General features: G+C 33.3%; 1 protein-coding gene across 1 annotated transcript in view; it reads right to left on the bottom strand.

The window, feature by feature from the left end:
* Positions 1-5,762: 5,762 nt before the first annotated feature.
* GPR26 (G protein-coupled receptor 26) overlaps positions 5,763-12,523 on the bottom strand; it is a 34,486-nt gene continuing 27,725 nt past the window's right edge. Inside the window, exon 3 of the mRNA XM_074295801.1 lies at positions 5,763-7,815. Within this exon, the coding sequence (XP_074151902.1) occupies positions 7,584-7,815 (232 nt within the window). The 3' untranslated portion in view covers positions 5,763-7,583. The remainder of the gene's footprint in view (positions 7,816-12,523) is intronic.

Below are 12,523 nucleotides of genomic sequence, written 5' to 3'. Positions count from 1 at the left end.
AATGAATTCTCTTATTAAGGACCCTTTTAGAAACTCTCTTTTCCTTTAAGATTCCATTCAAATGCTGCCTTATACATAAGACTTTTCCAGAATACCCCCATGTCTAATTCTTCCCTTCATCCCCATAACCCATTATATCTGTGTATTTCATGTACATATTTTATATTTGAGTTTATTTCCCCTGGTAGAGTGTAAAATTCCTTAAAAGAAGGCACTAGGTTACTTTTGTTTTGTTCCTCCAGAATTCGTGTAGCATATCTCATGTAGAAGATACTTTTAAAAACTTGTTGATTAATTGGAAATAAATACTTATGTTAAAGTAAAAATCTGCAGATCAGGGTCAAGGTGCTTCTTGGAAGGCAGATAGCATTTGAACTTGGCCTTGAAAGATAGGAGAAGAGGAAGGGCATAGCATCTCCTATAAAGAGCAAGTATAAAATTAATGAGTAGCTTGGAGAAGGACAATTCAGTTTAATTGAAGCAAAGGGGGAAGGTACTATGCCATAAGAGTGACAGAATATTATAGAGAGCCTTGAAGGACAGGGTAAGGAGTTTGGATTTGATGTGGTACAGAGAACAAGAGACATCCCATTATCATAAAATGGTATCTAGGTGGTCTGGTGGATAGAGCTCTGAACATGGTGTTGAGAAGAACTGACTTCAAATCCAGCCTCAGATACTACTAGTTTCATGACTTTTAGCAATTCATTTAATTTTTCAAAGCCTCAGTTTCTTCATCTGTAAAATAAAAATAATAACAGCACCTACCTCTCAGACTTATTGTAAGAAACAAATGAGATATTTTTAAAGCCTTAAAGCACTAGATTAATACTAGCTATCATTATGATTATCAAATCCTTGAATCAGATGATCTAACTAGTCCTTTAGCAAGGTGCTCAAAAAATGAAAAATTCAGGAAAAAGCTTTTGTGAGGGAGAACAAGACATTAATGTGTTGGGCAGATTTGGAAGGATGTACTTTGATTTCAGGGCAAATAGCCAGGGTGGCCTAGGGTCTCGGTTCGCTTGGAATTTGAGAGGGGACAAAATCGTGAGAGTTCTCAGAAAGTGATGGGAAGCTACTAAGCACAAATTGTTTACCACTTTAACTCCATGCATACCTCTCAACCTTTGAAGAATAAGAAGTCACAACAAACTGACATATTTGAATGCAAATTTTTATCTAAAAATGTTTACACAAGGTACTTACATAGTGGTATCACATTTTGATAACAGAAAGTTTTGTTTGACAAAAATCACAATATATGTATATATCTTTTTTTCCCCATATTCACCATTGATAAAAATATATTACAACATTTGTCATCACAAAACACAAGCCTTTGTAAACAGAGCAGGCAGCATAGTCCTTAGATTCAAAAATCTCAATGAGATTTCAACTGAGAGAAATTTATATTAGATCTATTTAATTCAATGAAAGAAGGATTTTGAAAGTCATTTTTGTCTTCAATAGATCTCTATTTTAGGCAAAAAAAAAACATGATTAAGAAAAAACAAAATTAAAGCAACATTAGCAAACATTATGTAATATCCATGTTGGATTGGAATCAGACTTTCATTTGTTTTTGCCAATTTTCCAGATTTCTATGATTGAACACAATTCATTATAATAGAAGGAGTTGGTACTTTAAGATGGTTTTTCTATACTCCCATAAACCAGACAATATCAGGTTTTTCATATAATAGAAAAATTAAAGAATTCCAGATGATTTTTGCCCCTGTGAGTCATATATACATTTTATTTCATAGTTTAAGTCACCAAATAGTCTAATAAAAAAAAAATCTTTACATGTAGGGTAGATTTACATGTGCAATAATAAATTAACAAATCTTTTACCGTCTTTTAAGAGTGCTCCTTTGTAATAACATATTCACTATATCCATTTCTCCAAGCTCAATGCAAACAACGTTCCATTATTTTAAAAAATTAAATTCCCCAAACCCTGTTAAGGTTCAAAGAATGGGAAGAAGTTGGGTGTGCTATTTTGGCCCATTGCTTGCCAGCATAAGAAGGCTAAGGCTAATATTCAACCAATGAAATATTTCATATGTCATTGGAAGAAGCAGAGGTCCCTAGTGATAAAAATTCTTTATATGGGAAAAAATAAGTTTCTGAACTTTACCTTTAAGGATTGAGTGAGACATTTAGCAATTAAAACATTTACCATTTTTCTATTAAAAAAAAAAAAACAAAACAAGAAATTTAAACTATTGAAGCAGTAATTGTGTTAGAATAAAGAAGAGCCTACTAGGAAAAAAATAGGAGTTTGAATTTCTTCTCTGCAAAATCCCTAACAAAATAAAAACAATATCTTATTCTAATATTTGGAGGGAGGAAAAGTCCCGTTTAGAAATTAATAAAGCAAGGCACCTCATATATTTTTATTCCCAATCTCCCAAGGCAATCTGTGATACTGAAATGTATAAACTCTCTCCTGGGAAATGCTTTGGCAAGACACTAGACTCCAGTAAGGTTATTTGCTACACACTATCTATAAGGTTGTCTTTACACAATGGCTGCCAAACAGGATTTTCAAGATTTGGAGAGACTTATTTGGGAAAAAATTTTTAGATTTTAAATATGGGGGTTAAAATGCATTTAATAATTTTCAAATAGATCCAATGCTAAATAAGCAGGATGTGAAGCACTCTGAAATGGGGTCCATTTAGTATCACACTCTATACCACTTTAAGTTGGTTGGGCAAAAGTTAATTAGTAGATCACCAAATAGCCTCTCTAATCTAGTCATGAAAATAATGACCAATCCAGATCAATTACCTGTTATGTTAATTATCATCATGACTTCCAGTTCTACCCCCAAATTTGTTTAGTGGTGGCTCTATGACCAATTCGAAAAGGGTTGTATGTTTATAGAATTGTGTATATTCTTAGTCAAAATCTTATGGACTGAAATTTGAAACCATGTACAATCAATTTATCTTCAACTAGGAAACAGAAATCATTTATTGACCATACACAATTACTGAGCATGCACAATAGAGTAATACACAGAAAGGCCATAGATCAGCAATTCTACATATATTTTGAAGGTGCAAATACAGTCTAGTGAATCAATATAATAATCATTATTAAAAGGGCCTCTAAATAGGGATATGTATGTGATACAACTAACATCAATCAAGTTAGACCCATAATATTCAGGCTTCAAATCTTAAATACATATTTACATGAAACTATGATGAGAGCATGATTAATTGGCTAATGATTAAAAATGGGAAGGACTTACATTTTTACTTAAGTGGGATGGCCAACACCAATTTTTGAAAAGAAAATAAAGAAAAACATTAGGTATTTTCATTTATTCTAGGAAGGATACTTAGGTGTGTTTATTGTGGCACTCTATGTAAATTCAATATGTAATGAAGATAAGGTTCATTTTCCCTTGCAGAAAAAAATATAGCTGTCAGTTTTTACAAGCAAATATGTTGGCAGTCTATGTACTACTGACCAAATGCTTCTCAATTTTTCCTCTTTCTGTGGTTGTGGTCCATCCATGATTCTTCCCTTCCAATATGCATGTAACATATGTGGAGAGAGAGAGAAAAAGAGAAAAAAACTTGGATTTTTCTAATATTCTAATCTTGGGAAATTTGACATTTCATTTTCCTAGTAGTTACATAGGTTATCATTTTTGTTTCTCTAATCTTGCCCCATAGAGACTACATATTTCATTTATTCTTTATGTTTTTGAGTACATTTAAACAACCTAAAATAATTGCCCTCACATTAAAATAGGTGTCCTAGAGAACCAAAAATTAGAGCCTGTGGGAACTGGGTAATAGCACTTCTCTACTTCTCTGGAACATATGATGGATTCTCTCTAGAGAAAGTTTTTTTTGTTTTGTTTTGTTTTGTTTTTTGTTTTTTTTTTTCCTGAGGCAATTGGGATTAAGTAACTTGCCCAGGGTCACACAGCTAGGAAGCTAGGACTCAGTAATATAGTCGATATAGCAAATTTTTGATTGTGAAAAATCTCAATCCTGTCTTTAAGGCTAAAACTTCCAGATAGATTTTAGTCCTTGGATAGATGCAGATAGACTAAATATGGTTTATTGAAAGTCTTATTTCATTTTGTTATATAATGTAATTGCATTCTGTATCACTTATATCCAACTTATCTCTCAAACCCTTAACTACCATGACTTAGGAATTTCAAAATAAGGGACTTCATTTCTTGGCAAATCATTTTTGAACTTTTATGATGAACACATTCTACTATTAAGCTGAATAATCTCTCTAAAAGTGCATTTTTAGTATTTTAATGGAGTGTTACATTTCAACCCACCAAAAGACAATTACTATAATAGATTCTTAGACAAGGCTGGAATATGAGCTTTCAAGAACTCTAGGGAGAAATGAAATTCCTCTAATATCTATTTTCTTAAAAATGTTACCTAAGGCATGATGCCTCTATTTTTGGAGATAATATTTGGCACCTCTTGAAAGTTAGGGATAGGGCCTGAGAGTACATTGAAAAACATTCTTTCCCTACTGTACCCCCTGGAATTTATCCAAAGGATATCTAGTAATACATAATAAAAATGCCACAATCACAATCACAAGTGTTGATTTTATCCCATACATAAATTACAATAAAAGAGAGAAAAGGTTCAATTCATTAACTTCTCTAACATATTTCCAAGAAACATGCAAAAATCTATGCAGAATTTTTAAAAATGAGTTGACAGAGGAAATTGAATTAGCAATATATTTCCGATCTTCCTTCTAAAGGAAAGGTACAATTAGAGGAAAAACAAATTGTTATGGAAAAAAGGAGAGAACTTTATTGCTTGTGGTGATGCTCAATTCAAATGAAGCTGGAGAGGATAAACCATTGGAATGAGATGACTCAAATGATCTTTTTTTGTTCCACTCCATTTCAGATTGTAAAAGACAGGAAAAATTCTCAGTGAGAAGCCTTTGAGAAGTCAGCTGGGCATTTTAAAAATAAGAGTAAAATGCACCAGTAACTTACCCAATGTGGGAGGTAATGAGTTGAGTTTTAGTGTACCCAGACCTCATTGATATCAAGGAAAATCCTCTAAACTATTAAAGTTGCAGCAGAGCTAATAAATCACATGGGCTTGAATAAAGTCTGAACAAATGAGATTAACTACAGAGGATGAAATAAAGGTTTCCACATGTGATTGTTTATCCTTTTCTTATTTCAAATCTTTTCATCGCAATTCATCACCTCTCAGCATCTAACCAGTAAAGAATGAACATTTTATATTATGGTACAATTCAGCCAGAGAAGCTTTGAATATGTCATTTCTTCTTGTCCTACCTGAGAGACAGTGTTAAATTTAATAAATTGATTTGCTAAAATGAGGTAGATAATCTAATTAGGATTCTTTCAACGGAGAATTAATTTATGTAAGGACCCCCCAATGGAGATCAGCACTCTACTTACAGAGTTTCTAGGAACCTTGAGAATGTAACTAACTGGCTTAAGAAGGATTACAAAATCAATGTGGGTCAGAGAAGACATTTAAACCTTCCTCAATCCAAGCTCCTGCTCTCTATCATACAACCTCTCTCTCTCTCTGTCTTAGTCTTTCTCCCTCTGTCCCATATATGTATATTACATACATGTTTGTATATATTCATGTACAAAAATACAAGCAATAAACATGAATGTATATATGTATACATGTATATATATATATATATATATATATATATATATATATATATATATATATATATATATATATATATGCCCATCTCTCTCTATTTAATCATAATCACCATTATCCTTCTTTAGGCTATGTTTATATGAACATCCAATTCATCGCAGTGTAGTAGAAAGAGTCTTAGACTAGGAATCAAAAAACCTGGATTTTAATCTCAGTTCTGACATTTACTTTACTAAATCTATCTGATCATGCACATATTACTTAACCTCTGTGAGATTCAACTCTATCATTTTTGAAATGGAGATACAAATACTGAACAAAATTATTATGAGGGAAATACTTTGGAAACCATTAAGTGCTATGTTAACATGAGAGGGTTTAATTTTTTTTATTTTAATTTATCAGGCATTTAGGTCCACATTTTTTTCTTCTGTTTTTAGTTATATCACACAGACACATGCACAATTCATTGCAAAAGAAATCCATTAAATTATGGATGTCAATTCCTCTCAGTAGAGGTGACATTACAAGTTTCATATCTTCTTCCATGGCACATGAAATATAAGTGGGTTCATTGCTACTTAGGGACTAATATTATTATGCTATTCTCAAAGCCCAAGTATAATAAATCATAGATCTTTCTTAAATATGACTGAAAAATATTTGTGATGAATTTGGCTCACTCTAATCAAATTCAACTCACTGATCTCTGCTTTTGTTGTGAAGACAAGACTACTGGACACTACAAAACTGGGAATAGAAAGTTTGCTTCCCTGGACAGTATCAGTCATTGCCTTATTCTTGGCTTCTACTTAATTTTGGATAGCCTTGAGCAAAAAGTAGCTGGCAAACAGCTCAATATATTTTATAATCCTTGTTTTCAAAGTTGGAAACAATTATTTAAAGTTAAGATGAAAAAAGCAAAACCAGTTCTGTCTCTTTTAAAGTATCAAATGAGATGTGTCACTGAGTAGAATGAAGTTGAAATATTTCTTGAAAATGCAGGACTATTGTAAATGAAGGAAGTATAAGTAATGGTTCCTCAATTTGATTCAACTCAAATTAGAGTAAAATTGGCTAATGCAAGGAAGTAACAAAACAGATTTAGAATCAATCCATTCAAATGGGACTAAATTAAGGTGTCAACTATCAACTTGAGTTATTGTTACCCTAAAGTGCTGTCTACCTAAACAAATCAGATCTGAATGATTGTATACACATAGGGAATGAGGGAGCTGGGGATGAAATCAAACTTAGTTTGACAGCTGCTTATTTAGAAAACACAACTAATTATATGATACAATTCAAAAATTTTCCCAAACTAGTTTGCACGAGTGAAGATGGAACCCAAGTGTATCAAGCATTATTCAAGTTGATCCTAAAAGATACAAATAAATACAGATGACTAGACCTGAATTCATGATGCTCTTATTCCAATAATCTTTCTTTTTGCATGTCTGATCTGTCCTGTTGAGAATGAATTATGATTTGTATTTGTTAAAAGTACAACACTGAGCACAATCCCCACCGGCTAGTGAATGAACTAAGGAGATAAAAGTCCAGTCATAAGATAAATGACCACCTTCTTTCAGCGCCTGTACTCTGGGGCCACCTGGGAGGACTTTACACTTTGATCCAACTGCTCTGCTGCCTTTGCAGGGTCTGGAAGTTGGATCAAGCTCTCAGGAAGGACAGAAAGCCTTTCCAGTGTCACTCTTTGCCATGGCTTTCACAAGCAGCACAGAGACAACAGTCTACTCAGGAAAGCAGACAGGTTGATGTACATGGTACTTTGCATGGTGGTGAGCTGATGATGGGTTTTTGTTCAGTATCTAGGAGGTCTTCCTTTCTGGCCCCCATCCATGCTTCCACTTTCTACTCCAATGACTTGAGCATCTTCCTTCACTCTGTGATTTGCAAAATGTTTTGACTATGTGAGTCCCCTGTGAGGCCTGACGAATTGATGGAACCTCTTTTGAGAATCCTGTTCAGTATGTCCTTCCAGCTCTTCTTGTACTGGTGCCTTAATAAAGAGTACACGAAGGGGTCTGATGCTGCTTTACTGTAAGCCAAACATTTGGAGAAGACTCCCCAGTGATAACTGATGGGGCCAATGTAGGATAATTCTACCAGCCTGAAAAAAATGAAGGGAATAGTTATTTTTAAAATAAGTATTATTTATGTTTTGCTTTGCTTTTATATCACAGTTATTTCTCTAAATTTTATTGAATGTTTCTTTGTACCAAAAAAAAAATGCAATTAAGGAAAGCTGTCCAACACTTAGAATGAGTGACCTAGTCTCATACTGTGTATGGTAACCAGTATTCTGCCTGACTAATTAATTTGCATGGGAAGGGAGGTGAGTATCTTCTATTTTTAAGATCATTATTAATTTGTGAATTACTTAGAACTAGGCTTCCTTTTAGAAATATTTTTAATTTGTGCAACTACAGTTAATGTATACAGCATCATTCTGAATGCATATCAGTTCTTATAGATCTTTCTATGCTACTTTTAATCTCTCCTATCTTTTGTTATTGCACAAGTTTTAAAGTTTTATCACATTCAAACAGCAATTTGTTTTCTTCTCAGTTATGGAAACCAAATTTATTTGTAGTTCTTTGCTTTGAATGTGGCTTTGAACATTGGGGAGAGAATTTTCTCTAAGAGAAGAACATGGAAGAGAGTTTCTTCACTGTGAATCTATAGGTACATATTCTAGCTTCTTCTCCCATCACCGGCCGGTCAACCTTTAGGGCAACAAGAACAGTGTGATTACTCTCAACCATAGATTCATTTGCTTAAAAAAAGTTGGATGTTGGAGTACTTAATTTAGATTCTGGTCCTGATTTTACCATGAACAAATAATATAGATTTGGGCAAGTTGCTAATCCTTTCTGATGCCCTGGCTTTCCTTCCTTCCTTCTTCCCTTCCTTCTTCCCTCTCTTCCTATTTTCCTTCTTTTATTCCTTTTTTCTTTCCTTCTTTCCTTCCTCCCTTCCTTCTTTCACTTCCCCCACTAAATAATTCCAAAGCTCCTGCTATTTCCAGGATCAAATACAATGTGGACAGCATTCAAAGCCCTTCATAACCTTTCCAGTCTTTTTATACCTTATTCCCTCACAGGTACTCTTTGATCAGTGAAACTGGCCTTCTGGCTACTCCACAAAGATACTTCACCTCTCAATACCGGACCTTTTCTCTGGCTTCCCCCATGCCTAGAATGCCCTCTCTCCTCCTATGTGCCTACTGATCTCCCAAACTTCCCTTAATTCCCAACTGAAATCCATCCTTTCCTGAAAGACTTTAATCTCAATTCTGAAGTCTTTTTTTATGCGAATTGCTTCCTAGTTATTCTATTCATAACTTGCTTTGTAAATATCTATTTGCATGTTATCCCCACATTAGATTGTAAGTTCCTTGAGTAGAAGAATTAATATCCACCATTCCTAACACAATGCCCAATACACAATGAATGCTTAATAAATATTATTGGTTGATTTATTGACTATATGTTCTTGAAGATCTCTTCTAGTTCTATTGTCTGTGATTCAAAGACAGCACATGTATATTTAAAGGCTCCCTCTCTGTCCCCCTATTTGTTATATATAGCTAATGGTATTGCTGTGAAGCTCACATGAGAAAATATATATCAGAATGCCTTGCAGAGCATAAAATGGGCCCTAAACAGTAGTCAATAGATACCAAGGTGCCAATTCTGTTTAAGCTCAAACAAGTGCAACTCTTGGGGTACAGGGAGTGAGGAAGACAAAAGAGAAAAACTAAGCATCCAGGATACGAAAGGACTATTATTTGGGACTTTCACTTACTGGGGTCTTTAAAGAGAATTAACAGACTTCATATATTTCCTAAGGCACATTCTCTTACCTAGGCTACTATTATACATTTATCATCTCCATCTTATTGTACTAAGTGTTTCATAAGCACTATGCCAACCCATTTAGTAAAGACCATCTTTCAATGTTTTAATGGTCCCCTTGTGGGAGAGGGCAATGGGTATCCCCAAAATAAGCATTCATTTTCTTCTCCCAAGTGGTGTCCCTCCTATGTATTGTATTTAGACACAGATGGCATGGCTTGCTCTGATGATATGAAGACCACATACTGCCAGAATTATGAGAGAAGCAATGGGACCATACCCAGATAACTAATTTTGGCTAATTGTGTCTATGGGAAATAAAAGTGGGAAATCAAAAGTGTAGAGTCATTCATTTTAATTGATTTTGTTTTGTAAGTTACTTTCTCTCAAGTAGATTTTTATAAACTTCTTTCTTTAAGCTATCTTTGTGAGCAGTTTTTCCCATCCATGATGAAAAGATGAAAAGATTTGAAATTCCCCAACCACTCCAACTGATTTTCAGTTATTCTCACTTGCTGTCCCTAGGACTATATAGAAAGGCATCATTCATCCCAAGACTAAGCTCTATGGCTCTATGAAACAGTTAAGAGGGAAATCTTTGGATGTCAGTGTTCAGCTTTCCCTGTGACATCCCTCAGTGGCACCCAGAAATGCAGGTTTCCAATTACAGAAGATTTACTTAGAAATCAAGTCAGGAATGAGTACATTTATTGAACTTTTATATATATATTTTTTTCATGGCAGAGGAATGAATTTAGAATTTAGACTGAATTTAAAACTCAAAATCATCTAAAAATAATCCATACAAAAGAATAAAATATTACTTAACTTCAGAAAACTATTGCTAGGCAATGTTTAGATGCATTCCTATGATGTCTAATACTAAAATATTACTAAATAATACCACCTTGACATTTATACAGTAATACCTATCACTTGCAAAGAGCTTTCAAGTATGATCTCATTCTAGCTGGACAACAATATTATGTTAGAGATACTACAGGTCTTATTGTCTCCATTTTTATAAATGAGAAAGCAGAACATTTAAGTGCCTTAATTAGGGTCATCCAGCTATCTCGAGTTCCAGAATCAGAATTTAAACCCAGTTCCAAAGGCCCATCACTCTATCCATTATGCAGCATTGATTGGATGATCAAATTTTTTAACTTCAGCAGAGAAATTATCACAAAGCACAGAGGGTCATGAGGATAAATAATATCCAAATTGCTGTAAGTGTATAAAGTGCAAAATTGCTATAAGCATATAAACCTCTTAAGACAGAAGCACTGATGATGGCAAAAACACAGATAATGTGTCACAATGAACTTCTTATATTTCAGGCAATTGCATTTCTTCCTTTCTCAATTACTATATTTCCTTTCTTATCTAATATAATTCATCATTTTCAAAACATATTTAGAGTGTGACTCTCACAATTTTATTTAATTATAAGTATATCATTTATCTCTTGTGATTGGGAATATTGGGGGAAATAATCAAAGTTAGCTGTGGGGCTAGAAGGGAATGAAATACACACATATGTATATATTATGTATATGACATGTATCACTTAACAAGGATCACTGAATCAGAATTTCAAGAGCTGCAAAGAACTTCATGACTATTGCACCTTGTTTAATCCATAAATTAGAAAGAATTTTCTTTATAATATACTCAACAAGTGGTTATCTTTGCTTGAAAACTATCAGCTAGGGGAACCCATTACTTTCCAAAGCAATTTATTGTTCTATTGTTCATAATTTGTTTCTAATATCAGGTCTATTTCCTACAATAAAGGTCCTTAAATATAGATCTTATGCCTTCTGTGTCTTTTGCATTCTTCTTGAGCTCTAAGGTGGCACAAGGAACAAATAAGCTCTGACTGAATAACAGAGTGGTGATTCCAAATGATTAATACTTTTTTAAGAACAATACAGTAATTATGACTTGTTCAAATAGAGAGAAATCAAAGAGAAAATGACCTCCTATGACTAAAATGCAAATTCTATCATAATTCAGCCCTGTGAATATCTTATTTTATTCATCAATCAATAAGAATAAATTAGATGTCTTTTGTGTACAAGGCAGTGCTAAGCATTAAGAAAGATGAAAGCCCTGACCTCAAGTAGCTCACAATCTAATGAAAAAGACTATACACAAACATGTGTTCAAACAAAATAGATAGAAGATGAATAGGAAATAAGAAAAGAAAGACACTAAAATTAAGAAAGGTGAGGAATAGCTTCCTAGAGAAGGTATTTTGGCTAGAAACAGAGGTTAAAATAGAAATGAAAAGAATTAACCAATCATCTCCTTAAAGAGGTCGCAAAATGAAAAGTCTCAGTAATATTAGAGCCAAATTCTCTCTCAGATCATTCTTAGATCAGAAGAAACTACTTCAGGCAGATGAAAAGAAAAAAATTCCAGTATCTTGGAGCTATAGTAAGGATAACATAAGATTTAGCAGCTTCTGTATTAAAGAATCAAAAGTCTTGCAATATGATATTCTGAAAGGCAAAGGAACTAAAGATTACAAAAGAGAATCACTGAACCAGCAAAACTATAATCCTTCAGGGAAAAAGAAGGATATTCATTGAAATAAAGGATTTACAAATATGCTTAATGAAAAACAAACCAGAGCTGAATAGAAAATTTGATTTTCAAATTCAAAACTCTAGGGAAGCATTAAAAAGGTAAACAGGAAAGGGTAATCACAAGAGATTTAATAAGATTAAATTGTTTATTTTCTTATGTGGGAAGATGGCATTAAGGACTTTTTCATAATTAGAGTAGTTAGAATGAGTATATATAGACAGAGGACACAAATATTAGTTGAATATGAAGAGATGATATCTAAAAAAGTAAAATTAAATGGCAAGAGAGGAATGACAAAAGGAAAGAGAATGAAGTAAGTTATCACACTTAAACAAAGCAAGAAAAAGCTTTTTTTTTTTTTTTTTT

Source organism: Sminthopsis crassicaudata, chromosome 2 (assembly GCF_048593235.1).
Source record: "Sminthopsis crassicaudata isolate SCR6 chromosome 2, ASM4859323v1, whole genome shotgun sequence".
Taxonomy (NCBI): Eukaryota; Metazoa; Chordata; class Mammalia; order Dasyuromorphia; family Dasyuridae; genus Sminthopsis; species Sminthopsis crassicaudata.
The sequence above is the reverse complement of the archived record's forward strand: the minus strand, read 5'-3'. Positions and strand labels throughout refer to the sequence as shown.